The sequence below is a fragment of the Aquarana catesbeiana genome, linkage group LG07 (assembly GCF_042186555.1).
Source record: "Aquarana catesbeiana isolate 2022-GZ linkage group LG07, ASM4218655v1, whole genome shotgun sequence".
Lineage (NCBI taxonomy): Eukaryota > Metazoa > Chordata > Amphibia > Anura > Ranidae > Aquarana > Aquarana catesbeiana.
In genome coordinates, this window is record NC_133330.1 from 56,129,229 (window position 1) to 56,151,266 (window position 22,038).

The 22,038-nt window shown below is 39.3% G+C and overlaps 1 protein-coding gene across 9 annotated transcripts in view; it reads right to left on the reverse strand.

Annotated features, from left to right (window-relative positions):
* Window positions 1-3,761: 3,761 nt before the first annotated feature.
* MAGI1 (membrane associated guanylate kinase, WW and PDZ domain containing 1) overlaps window positions 3,762-22,038 on the reverse strand; it is a 763,134-nt gene continuing 744,857 nt past the window's right edge. For 6 of the 9 annotated variants that reach the window (XM_073592190.1, XM_073592191.1, XM_073592187.1 and 3 more), the window contains 2 exons: window positions 18,938-19,076; window positions 3,762-12,150 (listed from right to left, as the gene is read on the reverse strand). In XM_073592190.1, the coding sequence (XP_073448291.1) occupies window positions 11,357-12,150; window positions 18,938-19,076 (933 nt within the window). In that variant the 3' untranslated portion in view covers window positions 3,762-11,356. Of the gene's footprint in view, window positions 12,151-13,436; window positions 13,473-13,811; window positions 13,901-18,937; window positions 19,077-22,038 lie in introns of those variants that run through there. The other 3 variants (XM_073592195.1, XM_073592193.1, XM_073592194.1) reach the window with 2 other exon arrangements.

A 22,038-nucleotide genomic window follows, 5' to 3' on the forward strand; every position in this document is an offset into this window, starting at 1 on the left:
CAGTAAGCAAGTGGTTAAGGTAAAACCACCTAAACTGGCACACATGCATAGGTTATATTTCATTCAGCCAAACACTAAGACTGGGTTCACACTAGTGAAAATCGTATGTGGGTTTCCCCACATCCAAGTCACATGTCAGGAGATTGTGGCCAGCTCTCTATGGAGCCAGTTCACACAGCTCCGGGACGGCTGTGGAGAGAATTAGACAGAGGTCCTTGCGTTTTATGGTGCGTTCCAGGTCCGAATTCAGACAAAAATTCTGACCGAAATCAGACCTGAAACTGAGAATAGGGACGCACCGGACCCCTGCTGTGAGCTGCTCCGCACAGCAGTGTGAGCCCAGCCTAACAGATTCATCCATCCACACAACAGAGGTAAATGCATAAATCCCCTTTACCGAGACGTATTCTGACAGTGGGGACTCTCTGTCAGAATTCACTGATAAGTGCTGCAGCTGACTGGCTGCAAGCCGCTGGTCGAACAAGGTTCCAGCAGTCCCATTCTACAGAAGCTGATCTGATGGGGTGGCTTCTAACAGGCAAGGCTACACATAGATCAAAATTCTGCTGGTCCCTGCTGAACCGAACAAATTTTGATCCGTGTGTACCCAGCTTTATCTTATTCCTTGCTCCAGTAGGCTCTCCCAGTGCTGTGATTGGTCCTGTGGAGCTCCTGGGTGAATTGTGAGTGGATGTGGTCACACTCCAGCCTCATCCTAGCATACAGGGTTCATTTTCCTGCATGGTATGATGATACTGAGGCTTTGGGTGGAAGGGCAGAGCACTGCAGCTGGCTGGAGCAAGTATAAGCTTTCCTCCAGCACTGCAGGGTGGACTTTTTTACTTTGCTGGAGTTGGGCTACATCCCATCACTTGCTGTTTGTGGTCTTTAAATGGGTTAGAAATATAGTGTAATTTTTCAGTTGCTACATAGATGTATTCCACATACGCACTATATTTGATTAAAATGCATGATTTTCATTAAGATACAGTGTGTGTGTGCGCAATAAATCTATGTAGAGCCTGAAAAAGTCCCAGTATATTTCTAACCTATTCATAAACATTTTACTTTCACTTTAGTAAACCTGCACTGCAAGAGTCAGCACAGGTTTACAGCACAGCATTGCACAATGTGGATAGCAGAACAGGCCGGGACTCACAGGAGGAGAAAAGCAGTCTGTTATCTGTCACCCCTTATCCTAAGTCTGTGCCAGGAGAGAGGAAAGCTCCGATGTCTGCTGGGCAGAGATGATCGGGGCTGCAGTGTACTGCTGTCTGCACTACCCACCTGTACTGGAGCTCTCACTGTCCCGATCCAACCACCCAGCCTGTCAGGAAAAAGTGTGCCCAGGAGAGTTCTTTCCGGGGAAGCCTGCAGCATGTAAGGGCGCATTCTCAGTGGTGCTTTTGGACAGAATTAGCAACGCAGAGGCTGAGACAAAGCATGATGCTCTAGTGTTTTGCGCCCCCTCCCAAACTCCGCCCAGGGCAGTGGCCCCTCCCGCCCCTGCCTTGTACCAGCCCTGGGTGGACTTACACTTTAAAGTGATTAAAAATATCAAATTATAAAGCCAGCCACTTGCATTAACAGAGCAGTTTTTGCTTTCTGCATTTCCTTTTTAACATAGCATTATTACCTGCTGATCCTGTTTACAGGTTGATCCATGGATGTTCCACTTCCTATAAAAGCCAAGTCTCCAGCAACTGTGGTAGTTACAAAGATCTAAACCAAATAACACTACGTACAACAGGTCACCTTTTATTCATATTGCTTAAATCTTTTAATTACTAATAACCAATTAAAAAAATTCAGCTGTGTTCACCTTCATTGAAATATGAGTGGTGTATCCGCGCAACGGATCAGAAGATGAAAAAATAAAATAAAAAATAAAATAAAGATGGAAGAGATCGCATTAAGGACTGCTGCCTCCACAAATGTAATTTCCACCAAGATGGAAAAGACGCTCCAGTTGACGTCCCTATGATGAAACGCGTAGGGCGTGGCCTATTTGACGCTTTTGCATCATCTCCCAGAGGATCACCAATTCAAATCTGATGCTCTCCTGTTTTGATGACACTTGGTTGCCTATTATAAACTGCTTAAATGTGAGTACCATTCTGTCATCTGCGTTCAAATAAAGAGTGTTTTATGGTTTTACGCTATGGAATCTCCTCTTTCTTCTCCTATGCCTAAAACGTCACCGTGACCCAGAAACAGCCTGTGGATTGCCGCACAGTGGCATACACTGTGACTGCGTATTACCCCCGCAGGGGTTAATGAAGCTGGTGAGTGTTCGCATGATCACAAGACACGAGCACCTGGTCACCAAGATTAATATAGACACTTGCCTAGATTTACAGAGATGTCAAGATTTTCACCTAAATTGCACCGAGCACCAGTCACCATTTAATCCATGCAATCTATCCAGCAATTTTTATGTTTGCTAAAGACTTTATATTTATTACTGTATGGGGTTTTATGTGGTTCTGCTAACATAGTCACTTTTTGATGTTTACCTTTTCACCCCCTGTTTTCCCCCCAATTCAACGGGGGTCTCTTTGTTTTATTTCGTTAAATTTGCTATATGCGATTTTGTTTATATTTTTCATATGCGACTTCACACATGGGATTTGGTTACACACGATTCACAAGTATTTCATGAACTAGGACAGCGCCACTCGCACACACTAACCCTTCATTTACCTTGTGTTCACCTTCACCCTATTGAAGGCTATACCAATTTATAGCAACCTCAAATATTTAAAATTCCCACAGAAATCTTAATACATATATCATGCGCCATATGTGACGGCACTTCAATCTGGTAAAGGATAACTAGACTAACTTATGAGTCTCCAGATGACCAAAATTTTTTGGTAACAGTTCTAAAAAGTTATTTGTCTTATGCAGCAGTTTTTTTTTATTTTGAGCCAGGTATGATTCATAAGTCTCCAGACAACTATAAAGATTTATCAGCTGATTTAAAAGTATCGCTTTGCTTGCAGTAAATATCTTTATTTAAGCCAAGTTACACTGAAGCTGCATACACACGACCGGTTTTGCCGTCGGAATAAACTCCGAAGGTTTCTCCGACGGAACTCTGACAAAATTCCGCTCAAGTGGTCTTGCCTACACACGGTCACACCAAAGTCCGACCGTCCAGAAAGTGGTGACGTACAGCACGTATGACGGGACTAGAAAAAGGAAGTGCAATAGCCAGTAGTCAATAGCTTCGGTCTCGTACTTGCTTCAGAGCATGCTTCGTTTTTGGTACTTTGGAACAGCATACAGACAAGCGGGTTTCCCCATAGTAATTAGTTCCATCGTAAAAATTTAGAACATGTTCACTATCTAAGTCCGTCAGAATTTTCGACGGAAAAAGTCTGATGGGGCATACACATGGTCGGAAAATACAATGAAAAGCTCCCAGTTACCTAAAAGAAAAAAATATATTGTGATGTAACGGTTTAAAAATTGGTAACTGACATTAAAGTGATACTAAATACACATTTTCATTTACATTGTCCCTTCTGGCACTGGAATTGTTTTAATTAAAAAAAAAAATCTAAGTACCTTTTTCCTATGTGTTATACAGCTGTCACATGACCCAGATCTCTCCCAGCCTGTCTGCAGGGAAACATAAGCAGGAGGAGGTTCTAGTCCTCTGCTGCTGGTCACATGTTCAAAATAAAGAAAGGAAAAAGCCTTTAGAATACAGAGTAAAAATAACTAAATATAAACTTTATATTAACATACAAATATATATTTGAAATGAAATCTTTATTATTTTGTGGCAATAACATCATAGCATGGTGTGTCTTATAAAAACAGGGAGGTTAAGACAACATCAATCAAGATTCAGTATCCCACCCCCATTGTGTTTAGCTGGTTAGTGGGCATGGAGGAGGAGGAAGGGAGTGGGCTGTCATCTATCACTTTGTATACCCCACATGTGCGACTCTATAGTCACATGGGCTGCTCAGATGTGATAGGGAGGAAATGCTCAGCATAGAAACTCACTGAAAACTGAGCATGTGCAAAGTTGCCACAACAGCTGCATAATCCCTAGCTGAATTGGGGACATGAACAGAAGGGGGAGAAAGAGAACATGTTTTTTTTTGCAAAATAGAGAAAATGTAGTGACTGAGTATGAAGAGCATGCAGTACAGCATTCATTGATAGTTTTTTTTTTTTATGATGTGGGTTTAATGACACTTTAAGCCATAGATCGTTTGAATCTCGACCAGTTCAGCGGGGATTGGTTGAGTTTCAGAAAAACAAAAGTGACAGACTGCATCATATATTGTCATTTTTTGTTACATTTCAAAGCTCAATGTCAGCTAGTGCCATAACTGTGCAATGGGCCCCAGTGCAAAAACATTAAAGTTCTCTGTTGCTTTTCTAATTTTCACCTCAAAAGTGATACCGGCAGGGACATGCAGTCAGGGGAGGCAGGTGAGGCAGAGCCATGAACATAAAAAGAACCAAAAAACACAGGGACCCCAAATTTGTCCTACCACACCACTGGTAAAAATGTGGGGCTTCTACGACCTATGGTTCCAGGGATACGGGGCTCCTTGCGCAGCCTGTCAGAAGCTATATACAGAGCAGCCAGTTTAAAAACAAGCTGAAACACTCTGTTTGCAGCAGACAGAGAATGAGCTCACAGTGACTCTCCTCACTTCTTGTCAGAGGCACTGAGCTCAACGGACAGCTTTGAGTCTTTGACCAATGGTAAAGTACCATTAGCCCCAGCTGTCCAAAAAAAATGCTGCAGTGGAGGCACGCCTCTCACTGCAGTGTCATAGATGGGGGATGTGTCTAAAAGACAAATGCTTCCTTCCAACCCAGCCCTCTTAATTACAAGGAAATACATGTGTTTATGGGTATAAGATTTACCCACAATCCCATGTTTTTCTCACACAGTTACGAGGGAGAATGAGAATCTGTTGCTGTTAAAAAGGTACTGTTATAATCAAGCTACAGTGCCTTGCAAAAGTATTCACCCCCCTTGGCTTTTTTACCTATTTTGTTACATTATAGTCTTTAATTCAATGTTTTTTTAATCTGAATTATATGTGATGAATCAGATTACAATAGCCTAAGTTGAAAAATAAGTAAAAATAAAAAAATATATACATAAAACTTCTTCAGAAATAAAAAACTGATAATTGCCACGTGTGTATGTATTCACCCCCTTTGTTATGAAGCCCATAAAAAGCTCTGGTGCAACAAATTACCAGAAGTCACATATTTAGTGAAATGATGTCCACCTGTGTGCAATCTAAGTGTCACATGAGCTGTCATTACATATACAGACCTTTTTGAAAGGCCCCAGAGGCTGCAACACCTAAGCAAGAGGCACCACTAACCAAACGCTGCCATGAAGACCTAGTAACTTCCCAAACAAGTAAGGGACAATGTTGTTGAGAAGTAAAAGTCAGGGTTAGGTTATAAAAAAAATATCCAAATCTTTTATGATCCCTAGGAGCACCATCAAATCTATCATAACCAAATGGAAAGAACATGGCACAACAGCAAACCTGCCAAGAGACGGCCGCACACCAAAACTCACGGACCGGGCAAGGAGGGCATCAGAGAGGCAGTACAGAGACCTAAGGTAACCCTGGAGGTGCAGCAGAGTTCCACAGCAGAGACTGGAGTATCTGTACATAAGACGACAATAAGACGTATGTTCCATAGAGTTGGGCTTTATGGCAGAGTGGCCAGAAGAAAACCATTACTTTCAGCAAAAAACAAAATGGCATGTTTTGAGTTTGCGAAAAAGCATGTGGGAGACTCCCAAAATGTATGGAGGAAGGTGCTCTGGTCTGATGAGACTAAAATTGAACTTTTTGGCCACCAAAGAAAACTCTATGCCTGGCACAAACCCAACACATCTGTCAGGTCACCTTGAGGCTAGGTGACAGATGCACTCTGTAGGAGTCGGAAGTGCACTGCTAGGTAGTGGACCCTAGGACTGACTGCTGCGGATCGAACCCTGGGAGGTTCAGGAAGCAGGTCTACTGGATCACTAACACAGATCCCACTGGGAGCTAGAGCATAGATTCCCCAGGGCGCGGAGTCTAAGAGCCAGCAGGTGTTCACCAGAGCCCCTAGTGGTGAGGATGGACTTAGCTGCAGTCTGGCTCCAGGTCACGGCCCCCAGGGTTTCACAGCTCACGGTAGACTACAAGAGAAGAGGAAGGAGGCAGCAGGCTGGAACAACAAGGAAAATAAGGAATAAGCCAAATGTCAGGGCGACTAGCAGACAAGGATAAACATAACACGCCAAAGGTCAGGGTCACAAGCAGACAGGGAAAGTCGAGAACAGGCCAAAGTTGGTAACTGGAATCAGACATAGAAAACACGGCAAGTACACACGAAAGCTAACACATAATGGTTGATCAGCACTGCTGGCTTGCAGTGCACAGGTTAATATAGGGTTCCCTGATAGGGCCTGGGGTGGAGCCATGCTAGAGGAGAGATTATAAAAGTAGTCAGGTGAGGATCAGCTGGTCTCTAGAGATAAACACATGGAGACAGGTAAGCTGACAGACAAACTATTGCATAACCATGACAACATCACATCACCCAAAGAACACCCTCATGCAGCATCATGCTGTGGGGATGTTTTTCAGCAGTCGGGACTGGGAAACTGGTCAGGGTTGAGGGAAACATGGATGGTGCTAAATACAGGGAATTCTTGAGCAAAACCTGCACCATTCTGTGTGTGAGTTGAGGTTAGGACGGAGGTTCACCTTCCAGCAGGACAATGATCCCAAACACACTGCTAAAGCAAAACTTGAGTGGTTTAGGGGAAACATGTAAATATGTTGGAATGGCCTAGTCAAAGCCCATACTTCAATCCAATAGAAAATCTGTGGTTAGACTTAAAGATTGATGTTCACAAGCGCAAACCATCCAACTTGAAGGAGCTGGAGCAGTTTTGCAAGGAGGAATGGGCAAAAATCCCAATGGCAAGATGGGGCATGCTCATAGAGACTTATCCAAAGAAACTTGGAGTTGTGATAGCCGCAAAAGGTGGCTCTACAAAGTATTGACTTTAGGGGGGTGAATAGTTATGCACATTGACTTTTTTTCTGTTATTTTATCCTTTTTGTTGTTTGCTTCACAATAAAAAAATAAAAAAACATCTTCAAAATTGTGGGCATGTTCTGTAAATTAAATGATGCAAATCCTCAAACAATCCATGTTAATTCCAGGCTGTGAGGCTACAAAACACGAAGAATTCCAAGGGGGTGAATACTTTTGAGCCACCTGCTTGAGTACAGTTTTTGAAAATATAGTAAATTACCTTAAAAAGAATATATAAAAATTATTTGTATATTACGTATGGTAATTAACCCCTTGCCACCCAGGCCATCTTTTTTTTGCTAGAAAATTACTCAGAACCCCCAAACACTATATATATATATATATATATATATATATATATATATATATATATATATATATATATATATATATATATATTGTTTTAGCAGACACCCTAGGGAATAAAATGTTGGCCGTTGAAACTTTTTATACACGGTATTTGCGCAGCAATTTTTCAATCACTTTAAAAAAAAAAACTGTTTCATGACTATAAAAAAAAAAAAGCACAAAAGATAACCTGATTTTTTTGTATAATGTGAAAGATGATGTTATGCCAAGTAAATAGATACCTAACATGTTCAGTACTTAAAAATCTCCATAGGCAACGCTTTAAAATTCTTTACAGATTACATGTTTAGAGTTACAGAGGAGGTCTAGTGCTAGAATTATTGCTTTCGCTCGAACGATCGCGGCGTATGTAACCTGTGTGTGGCTCTGATACTACCCAGTGCCTCACCAGCCACTGACCTCACCGCACGTCCCTGGACACAGGGTACCTGTTGCTTTCATAGTCATTTATTTACGGGTTCCCATATTGTATATATACATTCATCTTATTCAAAAGTAATTGCCAAATGCTATTGCTACTTGCATGAATCATTGTGTATTCAAACATAGTCTGCTATGACTATAGTTACAAGCTTGATGACAGTCAGTACTTACAAAAGACAGTCATTTTAGTAACCAGAAACAAGTGATTTTGGTAATCAAAAATAAATGTTGTTACTGAATACCAATGTACAAGAATTCAGTCTTCTGAATTTTAAGGGTCACTCAATCACTTGGTGGGAGTAAAGAGTTTAAGAAATGGTATAAATCCTGAGCTGGAGGAAAACAAAGAAGACTCTAGAAGACTAGCCTAAGACAGACAGACTATACACTAATCATTTTTTTTCTTCAACCAGCGGGTTGAACGAACAAAAATGATCCGATTCCGCCATCCACACATTTGATGTGGATAGGGGAACCCTTCCCGCTGTGCTATTGTATTCTGACAACAGGGAGCTTTCCCCGCCACCAGAACACAATGAACAGTGTTGCCTGCTCTGGCACTGATTGTTCGGGGGGGGGGAAAACAACAGGCTGGTTGTACACAAGTCAATCGATAGATCAACTTGTGTACAACCAGCCTGCCCATACATGGATCTAAATTTGGCCAGTCCCTGCTGAACCCGCTAAATATTGACCCATGTATGGCTGGCTTAAAATGTAAAGCCAATTCTTCATTGTGGATACCCAAGTTTGATAAGGGCCTGTGTACATAGGCTATGCTTACTTCAATACAGTTTTGTATCTCTATACACGTCAACGGTGATGCAAAAGCAGCTCTAAGCAACTAAAAAAATGGTCAACTGTATGACAGATGCACCGCTAAAGGAACTTGAATAGAACTCTTTAAAGCATTGCAAACTAAACTCAAATGGAAGCTGAATGCACCTAAAAGTACTTACTCGCAAAGCCTAAGATTGTTGTAGAGCTAGCCAAACTCTTTGCTAGTACAGGTCACGGGACTTTAAATTTATGAAGATCATATGAAGGTCATCGTAACCAGCACATTTAATTTCATCCGCTCATGTGCAAGATAAGAACTACATGCGGAACTTCAGCTTTCATAAGACAAAAGGTACATTTTGTATTGAAAACTTTATTTATAATAAAAATAGCATTCACAGACTTGCTTGTCTAGCTACATACATTGTGTATTGCCCCATGTCAGGAAGCCTGTATTTGCAAAGTCAATAATCACCTTCAATCAAATCAATGTCATAACTTCCATAGGTTTAAATAAAGCAGTGTTATGAACAGTGTCAAATAGATCTATGCATAGTGTTTCAAAAGAAAGATTGGCCCACAAACCTCATTTTCTTCAAGACAAAAAGAAAATCTAAAATTAAAAGATAACACCATGGACTGGGTACAAGATATGACCATTGAAGAATGTATAGTATACAAGTGCTTTATACTTGACAAGCAGGTCCACAAATGCCGTAATCTAGTCCCAATTTTGAAGCAACAAACACTTCCTGGTCACTGCGATGGCATCCGATTCCCCAAAAAGAAAACACCTTTACATACCTGATTCAGTTTACATTAAAATATATTCCTGATTCATAATTTTTTCTTCATTCTCAGAAATATAAACACATCACATTCCTCTTATGATTTTTTTTCAGCATAAAGTATCTTTTATACAAGGAAAAAAAGCTTTTTTGTTATTTCAACAGGCTTGAATAATTACAGTTTCTCCGCTGTACACACACTGATTGGCCATTATTTTGTACAGTACCATAGCAACAACAGTGATAGACTTGCAACGCTCATTCACGTCAGTATGTTTTTTTTTTTTCGTTTTTTTTTTAAATGTACAAATGCACCGTAAGTGTGACACGTTTGGAGAAGTGGCAGACATTTCGGCTCAGCTAGGCAGTAAAGCAATATGTTAGACTGAAAATATGCAGCAGTTGTGACACCATCTGCTGTTAGTTACTTAAATATATATATAAAAAAAGAAATGGGCCATGCAATGAGACTTGTATGTCCCAACATCTTCCATTGAAGCACCGTGGTTCACCCATCTTGACCATAAAATTAAAATAGGGGCCAGCAGACTACTGTAGACCAGTGATCTCCAACTAGTGGTGTGTGGGATACCTATGTTACTAGCCCAACTGGATTATTGATCTTGGCATCCTCTAATTACAGAGCAACAATTTAAAGCTAGTTCTGTATTATATAACTATCTGAAATGAAAACAGGTTACTAAAAGCTTCTAATTGGATACATTTCTTACAAGGATGCCAGATTCCAGTCCTAATGACAAACTGGCAACCTCTTGGAACCTGATGAGTTTCGTAATTATTAAAAGTTTGGATAAGATTCAAATGTTTCAAAAACAAAAAGATCCTCAAGAGTTGATATTTTTTAGTATATTTCACATAGGTCACCAACAATTCCTTTTTTGGAAAGCAGCAAAAGAGCTGCCTTACTCCAAAAATTGTAATTTAAATAGAAACATTTTGTGCTTTTCCTGCAAGGTTCTAAATTTCTGGCTTTTATATCTGCACAACAGATTTTTATTTAAATTGGGACCTGTGGAGGTCTAGTGGGTCTAAACACTTGAGTTGTGCAGTGCCCATGATAGGCTATTTGTTATAATTACCATCTCTGACCTGGTTTATTGTCAGTGGCAGTATAGTGCATTACAGACATGCAGGTCAATTTTGGAACCTGGTCTGTACTATAAGTTATAAAAGATTGGGGATCACTGCTCTAACCCAATAGACTGCTAGTCTCTGAAATATTATGTAATTGTCTAGGTTTAACACTATAGGGTCTCAGTTACCACTGCCAAGTACTTTCAGTTGGTGTCTTAACCCATCTAATGCAGGCCCACCTAGCAAACTATAATGCAGTAACATAACTTGCTTTTATGAAGTGTGCTTATATATTTCCTTCATTGAAATAGTAGTCTTGATTATCCTCCATTAGATCAGTTAGACTGACACAAAATTCTTCACAATTGTTTCCACATTTCCTAATTTCTTACCACCGGCCTATATAATTCTAATTACATCGGCTGCCATTTCAGATAATAGTCAGAAAAAGAAATTTGATGATGATGCCTAGCCAAAAATGAGGAAAAAAAAATCTTAATTTACTGTCCAGTGCCATGAACATGTTCTACAGAAATAAAAGTCCAAAAAAGTCAATAAAATACTTCCTTGAAGAGCATGTTTTATCCCTTAGGGGTTTACATTTGGCAAATAACTTAAAAAAAGATACATCAAAAATACTTTCTTTAATATACATCAGGCACAACACTCTGTAGTAAGGTATCATCTGCATAAAACATTTCCATGGTAGTACAGGGTCATTACGTGTTGGGTGCTAAGACACTATAAAGAATTTTGTTCTGAAAGCCTCCCACTGGAAAGGCTGGAATGTGACATCAGATTGATCAGATACTGAGGTCTGAGATACATTCCTTATAGGGTCTCCTCCGTTGTTCTTGGGGATGTCTAGCATTTCTCATAGTATCAGACTTCAGACTATGATCATCACGGTCTCGATTGCTGGATTTTTGATCTCTGCTTCGTCTGTCTGGAGATCTTTCCCTCCTCCTTTCATGAGACCTTTCTCTCCTTCTTTCAGGGGAGCGGTCCCGTCTTCTGTCAGGAGATCTTTCCCTTCTTCTGTCAGATGACTTTGCTCTTCTTCGTTCAGGAGAACTCTCTCTTTTTCGATCCGGTGATCTTCTTTGATCCATAAAGCGATCCAGAGACTTTCTTCTACGGGTGGGTGACCCATCTCTTTTTCGCACAGGTGACCTTTCCCTAGTTCTTTGAGAAGAACTATCTCTTCTTCTCTCTTTTTCTTTCCTTTCAAAAGTATCATCAGCACTCCTTGTCCCTTCAGCTCTCTTATCAGGAGACATTTTTTTCTGTCCATTGACTGCCATTCTTTCCCCTTGCCTTGGCCGCCTGGCCTCGGGGGACCTTTCTCTTCGGCCACTCTGTACATAATTTTTAGAGGACCCATTCCAAGTGTGATGGTCATTAGGTTGTCTATTGTAGTCCCTGCTGCTCTTAGGGTCTTTGATGTGACTCCGTTTTTCCTCATGCTGTAATGACTTGTGAGTATTTGGTGGGTAACTGAACTCCAATGGCATGGGATGTCTCTCTGATGGCAGAGTGTTCATTTTAGAAAGATTTTGTGCGCTGGCTGTGGGGCTGCTCCTGTCACTGTTGGCTTCTGGAGAGGAAAAATAAAATTAGTTTTGTGCACACGTGAAAAAAAAAAAAAAAAAAAAAAAGACTTTACCCCTTTAGTTAGTGTATGCAACACACGTTTGTTAATGCAGTCAGCAGAAGTATTAACTGAAGTCTGTTAAATTTATTGACAAATGTATTTTTTGAATGCCTGAATTAGTGAATGTTGGTTTTTAAATCTGCCTTTTATTGCCAATTTAACAGTTCCAATTCTTCATTGGCACTGCAGTAATACCGATGTTTCTGGTAGAGGGAAAGTGGTACATTCACATATTTGTCACTGTAATTCTGGGTATTTTTCTGGATCATTTATTGCATCATGAGGCTTTTGGTGGTGAATTCCATTCTTGAGGAAATAACAAGTAGATCCCAGTATAGGGTAGTTTGTAGAATAAAATGATCACAGGTTTACATCTAGCAGTGAACCAATTTTCCCTTAAAGAGAGCCAGTCACCGATAGGCATCTGTAATACTCTTGGACTTTACTCTTGAATTATTGTAATAATGTAGTCTTAGTTCGATTATTCACTTATATTCTATCCCTGTCAGAGCAGAAATGCCAGAAAGAGGCTTAAGGCTGCAACATTAGCATCATAAAGCGACTGTTACCTAAATTTCCAAAAAATACTTTATATTTAACTTTCTGGTGGCTAGTGAGGAGAATCTTCCAGGTGTCTTGTATGCCATGTCCCTCAGTGTGTGCTGTGGTTTCATTCCAGCAACACTTATTTTACTACTGTGTCCTGTAATGATGTAGCGGTTGGCAGATGGAACCACAGCACGTAGTAGAAAAATAAGAATCCGACACACTAACAGGTGTCAGATGATTCTCCTGGAAGCTGTAGATCTTAAACAGATCCAAGTGAGGCCTTGACACCTGCTGGATAGGTAAATATTAGGATTTTTTTTCATGCAAAGAAGTCACTTTAGAAGTGGATTTTCAGATTCCTACACATGTCCATAAATGACTGGTTCATTTTAAAGCTTTCAATAGTGCACCAGCTTATACTTGCCAATAAAAAATACCTTATTAAAATCTTACGAAATGTTTGTTCTAGTATGATTTAACCTATTACCCAACTCATCAGCTGTTAACATATTTCTGTTGAAGTTTTATCCACATGGCCTCAGGACTATTTTAAATTTTAATCACCTAAATTTTTTTCTAATACACTGTATCCTAGATCAAGAGACAATACTGTCAATATGTCATGCAAGTTTAGGGTAAAACATAGCATGCTTTACCTATATCAACATAGTACAAACTGTACAGCTACTTTTTGCTCATCTAAGGGCTGGCTCAATCTATAAAGACATAAAAACAAGGCTAAATTCACACTTCACTTTGTCAAGCCACAAAACTGATAGGATTGCATCTTTTAGACTGGCCACCATGCTTGCCACCATACGTATTTCATAAAAACTTGCCAGACATTAAGCTTGCAAGCAAACGTTTTGGAATATGGTTGCAATGGATTCACAGGGCTTGCATCAGAAACATCCAGTATTGTACTTACATGTGTGGATCAGAGAAATGTAGTGTGTTCATGAGTTACTGGACAGGTAGAAAGTTTAGCAAAGCACAAGCAATGGGTATTATTAGGCCACAGCACAGAAACACCTAGGATTGACTTAGCTACAAACCGTAGTTTGATTTTGGCCCATTAGGTAGATGCAAGGCTCTCCGAGCTTGTCATTTCTCATACATGCAGCGATATTAGGAGGTATCATCGCTGAGGAAGGTATAGCCCCGCACCAAGACAAGTGAAGAAGAAGAGAGAAGGAAAGAGAAAAAGTAGAAGATTTAGAAACCCTATGAATCGAAAGAGGAAAGGAGAAACAGATTTATTGAATCTTCATAATTCATAGGATGGTTTATTTTTAGTTCCGACCAAGTTGGCTAGGTGACATCCAAATAAGGCTGTGAAAATTGCGAGTTCTATTGTGACATTAGGCATCTAGAATGTGATTTTTTTTTTTTTTTTTTTTTTTTTTTACAGACAAGACTATAATAAATATATTTTTCAAAAAAATCAAAAAACGGGGAAACAGATTAACAGGTTGCCAGAAAAAAAAATGAACATTTACATTCAACGGAAAAAAAAGTGTAGATATATACAAGTCCACAGCAGACCACAACATTAAAATTAAATTACAAAAAAAAAAATTAAAATACTGCCTCACTATGAAGCATGTTCCATTAAAGAGGTATTACGCTGGAACTTCACATTTGTTATAATGGGGAGCATGAAACAAATGACCCCCTGTAATGGTTTATACCTGTACAGCTTTTAGCAGCAAAACTTTCAAAGTCTCTGCATTATATTATTTTTAAAACAAATAAATTAGTAAAGCAAAACGTTTGCTGAAAAGTCAATTGGCTTCCCATCTGTCTTAGTTAGGGGTGCAACAGCCATGTATCGAGGTAAATCCCCTCAGGAACAAGACAGTTTATACAATGGGTACTTAACAATACAGTGCATCTTTAACGATAAACCATTAAAATAATGGACAATAAAAATATATACATAAAATAGTTGCATACAGCAAAATATTTCTTAACAATTCAATGGGATAGTATTTTTTGATGAGGGTGATGTTGTGACTGATGTCAAGGACCTTGCACAATCGTAATTATGCTTTTTAGTCTATGCAAATGTACAGAATGAAAAAAAAAAACACTGCAATTGTTTTCTAAATAATATAAGATACAGTTGGCAACAGTTCTGTTAAAGGGGAAGTATCACGAGTTCTATAAAATATGATAAATTATACTGCCAAGCTAACAAACCTCTGACAAAAAATAAAAATTTGTAATTACTGATTTCATAGTCCTGACTTTTCTCTAATAAATCTTTCAAATTGAAACAGCTGAAGTTAAGTCCCTTCATGACAGGTAAAAAAAAAATACTCACGATTTTGAAAATGGCTTGCAATTATAAGATGTTATAAACTGTGTGACTGTCTGAGAGGCTCAATATCAACTAGTTTGGAAATCATATTACAAGTGGATCCAGATCCTTCACTCCCCTATGGAGAAGAGTAAATGATCCAAAGTACAACAAGTGCACCACTGCCAGCAATGTATAACTTGGCAGATAAGGGCACTAGTGTGAAGATGCGCAGGTATCTCCCTGTAGATCACCTACATTTATCACATCCACCAAATGAAACCCCAACAATTAGCAAATAAGCCTTCTATAATACACACTGCACTGCCCCATTGGACCACTAGCATAAGTTTGCATATTTGGACATAACATTTGTGCTGCTACACAAGGGCCCTCTGGGACTTATGGGCCCATTTATACTAGATGAGGTTGAGGCAAGTGATGAGTCCCCTCCTGCCATCATGTAGACCCGGACATGGCTTACTTAATAGAAAGTTGGATGCATTTTTTATGATGCCCAGCACAAACCTTCCTTCTATTTTATTAGGTGGCAAGATTAACTCCATTGAGATATGGATAATTGGTCAACCATTTCATCTTGACAATATATGAGCTGAAAGCCAAGGGCTATTTATTGTCTGAACCCATTTGCATTTTATCAACCATAAAAGAGTTCTGAGTATCACAAACACAACTCATCATCTCCATCAATTTATTTATCTTTCCACTCAAGTGTTTGTACTAAAAAAGAGAACATTGGGACTTTAAATGAGGCGGTGACCTGGTAAGGTCAATTGCCTCGATCCCTATCTAAATGAGACAAAAAGGAAGATTGAGGATTGGGACTTTAGATGAAGCACGCAGGTGTAAAAATTCAAATTTATTGGAAATCAATAATATGTTACATGAGGGTAAACATGAGTAGACATAGGTAACCAATACAATTCATTCCATAGATATACATACAGTAATTGCAAATTGTCACATAATAATACATATCGCATAATAAAAGTAATGATTTGGTCAGGTAAAACATATAATTAAGCATAAAAACACGGCATATAATAGCTCTATGCATCTCAAAATGCATAGAGCTATTATATGCCGTGTTTTTATGCCTAATTATATGTTTTACCTGACCAAATCATTACTTGTATTATGCGATATGTATTATTATGTGGCATGTTGCAATTACTGTATGTATATGTATTGAATTAATTGTATTGGTTACCTACGTCTACTCATATCTACCCTCATGTAACATATTATTAATTTCCAATAAATTAGAATTTTTACACCTGCGTGCCTCATCTAAAGTCCCAATCCTCAGTCCTCCTTTTCGTACTTGTGATGTAATTGAATGGGGCAAACCCCAAGAACTGTCATTGCACAGTGCCCTTCAGTGACTTTCTCTGCCACTAGACCTAATGCTGTCCTATGCTGTGCTCGGCCAATGAAACCTACCATTTAATAGTAAGTTGTTAGGCCAAGGGTTTAGGAAGACAAAAATGTTTCTAAAGTACCGTTTCCCCACCGGTCTTTAGTTTTTTTTTTTTGGGATGCTTAGAGATAAATCAAAATAACAGTAAACAAGTTAAAAGCTGTTCCCCGACTTGTTAAAATAGTATACTCCCATTCCAGACGGAAAAGAATATTGTATTATCTTAGCCAGCAACATGGTAAATCGTTTGGATTGGTTAAAAAAAGTTTTTTTTGAGCTTTTTTGCAAGCTTCTGGAGCATTAAAGACCCTTTGTCACATCTGTTTCCAAAATTTGTAAATACTCTTGATGAAGAGCATTGGTACTCCAAAAGCTTGAAATGTAAAAATATTTTTTGGTAGTGATTAAATTATATTTTTGGCAGTATTTTACCCCGTTTGAAAAATATTTATCATTATTAATAAGATAGAAAACAAACAGATAATTCCCCTTTAAATTAAACTGGACCCGGTGATATCAAACACAAATAGAGCCATAAAGAGCTGCAACATATCTTACTCCTCCCTATAGCTTACTTCCAGAGCTCCTGAAAAGCCTATGCAAACGCTGACTTTAAGAAAGTCTGCATTTTCATATGATTCTTCTGGAGCTTTGTGTTTGGCAATTAGTTGTGTGGTGCATGGAACTTTTCCCCAGAGCTGGAAGTTTGGGTTTTTTGGATGGTTCTAGCAGCACCTTGCAAGGGGTGATCTAAAAAAATAGCTTAAATTGCCTTTTAGTCAATACTACCCACACTATATCTTCAGCACAAGTTAATTTTAAAGCAACTCTATCACTACTGAACAGAATGTTAAAAAAAAATCTTCTTTGCAAAAAAGGGTTACATCTTACCCCTTCCACACTGCTAAACTCACTGTGTAAAATCTTCTGACCGATCACTACAGACACAGTAGTAACATAGGGGACAGCAGAAGCTACCACACAGCACAGCAGAGGACCAATAATCCACCAAACCCAAAAGTGGGTTCATTGCAAAAGCCAGTGGGCAGCAAGAGGGGTAGGTATTAACCCTTATCTTTCAAGGGAAGCTTTTTTCTAAACTTATTTTAGGTAGCAAATGCGTAAGTAAATTTCAGTATAGCCTCTCAATTTTTTTTTTTTAAATGCAGTGTACTAAAAGTTTGAATTGAAAAAAAAATTCTCTGCTAGGGGGTCAATACAAAGAAAGGACATGATGTATCAAAGACCTGTAAGGCTATTCATAAGGTAGAGGAAAATGGATCTGCAGAAATTTAGTTTTTCAGGCATATTCTGCTGAGCAAAATTTTGCATGTCTTTGCTTCTATCTTAAGTTAACTGATTGAATACACATGCACAACTTATGTGCCTGCAAGAATTGTTATGATCTGGCATGGTCATGTAATTTGTCAAATAAACAACATTCTCAGTAAGATACTCATTGTTTCTGGAGCAATCTTTTCACCCGGGAACAGACACATGTCTAGTACATATTTTTATACAGGTATGAATAGCCTTAAGTCTTCTAGAACTCCCAATAATCAGTATCCATTCATGTATTTGCAAATGGCCCAGTTATGTTATGGCAAAGTATAGAATGATGACAAAAACGTAAAAAAATTAAAATTGGGGAAGGATAAAAATGGCTTCATAACGGTTTATAGAAACTTCAAAGACCTTTGGTTGGGACATGCCCTATACATAAACATATAGGCGCCATCAGCAATTAAATATGAATATTTTACAATATACTGAACTTAGCACAGTATTTGCTAGAACATACTCTCGCATAAAATAGAATTATGTTTAGAATATTCAGTTCCCTGATAACATATATATCTTCATACTCTTTAAATAAATTTCCTTTTCATTTAGGCTTTGACAAATAAAATCTTTTTTTTTTTTCTGGTTAAAACAATGCTGAAACAAGCAGGAATCAACAATTCACAAACGTTATGTTTGCAGTGCAGGCAAATTAGGAAGAATTCATAAAGTGTGTGATTTCCAGTAAGAATTACAATTTTCTTTTGTAAATGGCGGATTCCTTATTTGTTAGAAAAGAAGGATCAGAACAGTTTGGCACAGTTCAATACAGTAGAGTTTTAACAAATAGACTTTTTTTAAGTTCCTCCTTCACCAAAAAGATGCTACGTTGCTTTTTTTTTTTTTTTTTTTTTTTTTTTAAATCCTCATACTGAGCCCCAAAAGTCCACAGAAGCAAGCAGAGGTTGAGAAGAGCGGAAATTCAGTACAAGCGAAGCAATTAATCAGATTTCACAAGAGTTGGTAAGACACTGGTGATTTAAAGAAAAAAAATTTAAAGGAGAAAAAAGTATTTCCTGCTCCAGATTCTTGACAGAAAGAGATCATTCATGGAGAGATGGTAGGGAGCAAAGGAAGGTTTTCAGTGTTTGACCCACCATATTCCGGCACAGAACCATCTCCACGTTTCAGACTTAGACGCACTCGCCGACCGCCATTTTTAATCAGTTCAATTGCCCGAGTGTGCTTCATGTTCTTTGTGGTTTCTCCGTTGATTTCTAGAATCTCGTCACCGACCTGCGAGAAGCAATGCATAACCTATTATTTCATTTGTTACAAAAAACTAAATAAAAATAAAAAAAAGGGAAAGTGTTGGTCACAGTCTCTTTACCACTGTAATAACACTGAGATTGCCATTGCATCAAGTATAAAAGCAAGACTGCTGCAAAAATAACCTTGGCCTTTGTGGATCCCTGTCACTTTTCTCCTTACGGATACACAATAATAGACCTCAGACTGATACGCGTGAAGCTAATTTTCTATCTTCTGTTATTTTTTTTTTTTTTTTAAGAGCTTGGATAGTATGCTTTACCCGTTTTTTTTTTTTCTGTATAATATTAAAAAGAGTATTAGAAAAAGAAATGGTTTAGGCAACTTTGTCACAAAAAATACTGCTGTCAAGTATTAAAAGAAGCAGCTTCCAGGACCCATGTCCAAATATTGGGCTGTTCTGATGGACAAAGATCCAACATTTCCTAAAGATGCTTGCCCACTTCTTCCCACCTGCCAAATATTCCTATTAGGCCCCTTTCACACGAGGCGGACTCCGTTTCTACGGAGCCCGCCTTGGTCCGCCGGCTCAGCGGGAGATCTGTCTGTTGATCTCCGCTGAGCCGGCGGATGACAGGTCCCTCTCTGCTCACTGAGTGGGGGAGGGGCTTGTCAGGCGCCGCTGCCGCCTATGGAGGGATCGGATGAAAACGGACAGCATGTCCGTTTTCATCAGATCTCACCCAATCCGATAGCGACGGACCTGGACGTAGGGACATGTCTCCGCTGACATCCGTCGCTTCATAGGCTAACATGGAGCGCACGTTCAGGTCCGCCGTCAAAACTGACAGGCGGACCTGAACGGTCCGATCGTGTGAAAGGGGCCTTATAGTTAATACAAAGGATTCTATTATACAAACAATTACTGTTGTATCAATTAAGTATTTACATGTTCTTAAGCAGCAAATGAGCTTTAACTTTTTTTGCTGCCAGAGCCGTTTTTGCGTTTTTTGCACACGTTTAAATCATTTTAGCCCTAAAGATGACGTAAAACCCCCAAACATCATACATTTTCCAAAAGCAGACACCATAGAGCATAAAATAGTGGTAGGAAATGCAAAATTTCAGTAAAAAACACACTAAAGTGAACTTTAGAGCAAACAAACGCAATAAATTACCCACATTTTTGGAAAAACTTAAAAGACAAGGTTGCGCCGAGAAAATAGATACCCAACATGCCAAACCTTAAATTTGTGTGCGCCCCTGAAATGGCGACAAACTTCACTACCCTATATTTTCTATAGGCAACGTTTCAAAGGCCCCCTATAGGTATCAGTTTAGTGTTACAGTGGAGGTCTTGTGCTATAATTGTTACTCTCACTCCGGAGTGCGCAGCGATATATTATATGTGTATCGTAATCAACGTTTTCATGTGTAGGCACCCCCATCACACGCATTTATGTTCCTACGTGTGTATATGTGGAGGTGGGGGGCTCAAAAAAATAAATTGTCGGGGGAGGAGGGGGCATGGGGTCGGCTTATGTGCTTGGGTGTAACTTAATTTTTTTTGCAAAAAAAACTAAATTATTTTACTTACATTTTTTTTTCATCACAGTGGGGACAAAAAGTCCCCACTGTGATGTTTTTTAGGTGACAGGTTCTCTTTAATGAGATATGCAGGGTCTAAAAGACCCTGCACGTCTCTGTGGACTCCCCTGAATGTTTTGCAATGCAGATCGCATTGCAAAACATCCTTTCCCGGCTAAGCTAGCCGGGGACACCGAGATGCTGTCCCGGAAGTGACGTCATGGACGTCGCTTTTCAGGTCTCAGAAAGAAGGGGAGGAGAGTGGACTTGTGTCCCCTCTTCTACTTCTTCCCCAAGCCGCTGGCACCCACAATGATGGTCCTGGGCCTGCAGATGGGCAAACAAAGCCAGGAAAACATGGATGGGGGTGCTGTGCCGGGACTGGGGGTGTGTGTGAGCAATTGGGCAACAATGCTTTGACCTGATGGGCAGGAGTCTGCCTGTCGGTTTCACATACAATCTAGTGGCTAAGTCATTTGCTGGAAGTGGGGAGCAAGGGGAGCTGAGCTGCTGAGTCACTGTGGGTGGGGGTGAGCTGAGCAGTTAAGAGAACAATGTAGAGGACTTTAGTGCTGTTAACGTGTGTTTTGAAGCCTATTTACTGTTTGTTCTAAATATGAAAAATGAAAAAATATGGCTAATTTTAAAAACCCAGTTTGTTTAATACATCTATTTGAAGCAGAATGCATGTACATATCTATAAAAACAAACCAACCAACTCACAACTTGAAATACTAAAAGCATAAACGTAATGCTTTTCTATTGATGTAAAAAAATCTAATCAATACACCGGATCTAGAGGAGGAAAGATCTCAGCTGTGATGGTGTTGTCTTCTTTTTTTTAGCAGTTGCTTTTCACAGTTGCATTTGTCTCTTAGAGAACGACAATGAGTGTAATAAAGCAGGTATGAAAGAAACGGCTTCCTTTCATCTAGAAGGTATTATAAACCTGCACACAAGTTGTTATAATTCTCAGGCTACAGGATGCAGAAATTCCCTGCCACCTCAGCTGAAAGAGATATTTAGCTATATGTGGAGTTGGTTGTTTAAAGTCAACCACTGGCTTCTTTTTTCTTTTATTGTAGCGGAGGGATCTCACACCCCACTTTCAAACCTTGCTCCTCCTGCTACAACCCTGACACCCCCCCACCACCACCACTTCTTGTCGAATTCTTGAAAATAAAGAACTAACATTTTTTAAAAATGCAGTAAAAAATGTAACCTTCAAACTCTGAGAGGCATTAGGAACAGACAATGCCACTTTCCAGCATCTACTAAAATAAATTAAAGGACAACTTCATTATTAGTTATCCATTAATATATCTTACCCCCCCCTTCCCCAGTGCAGCTCCCCATCAAGCAATCTTTCCACCAACAAGGTTCCAACCTGCTACTCTTCATA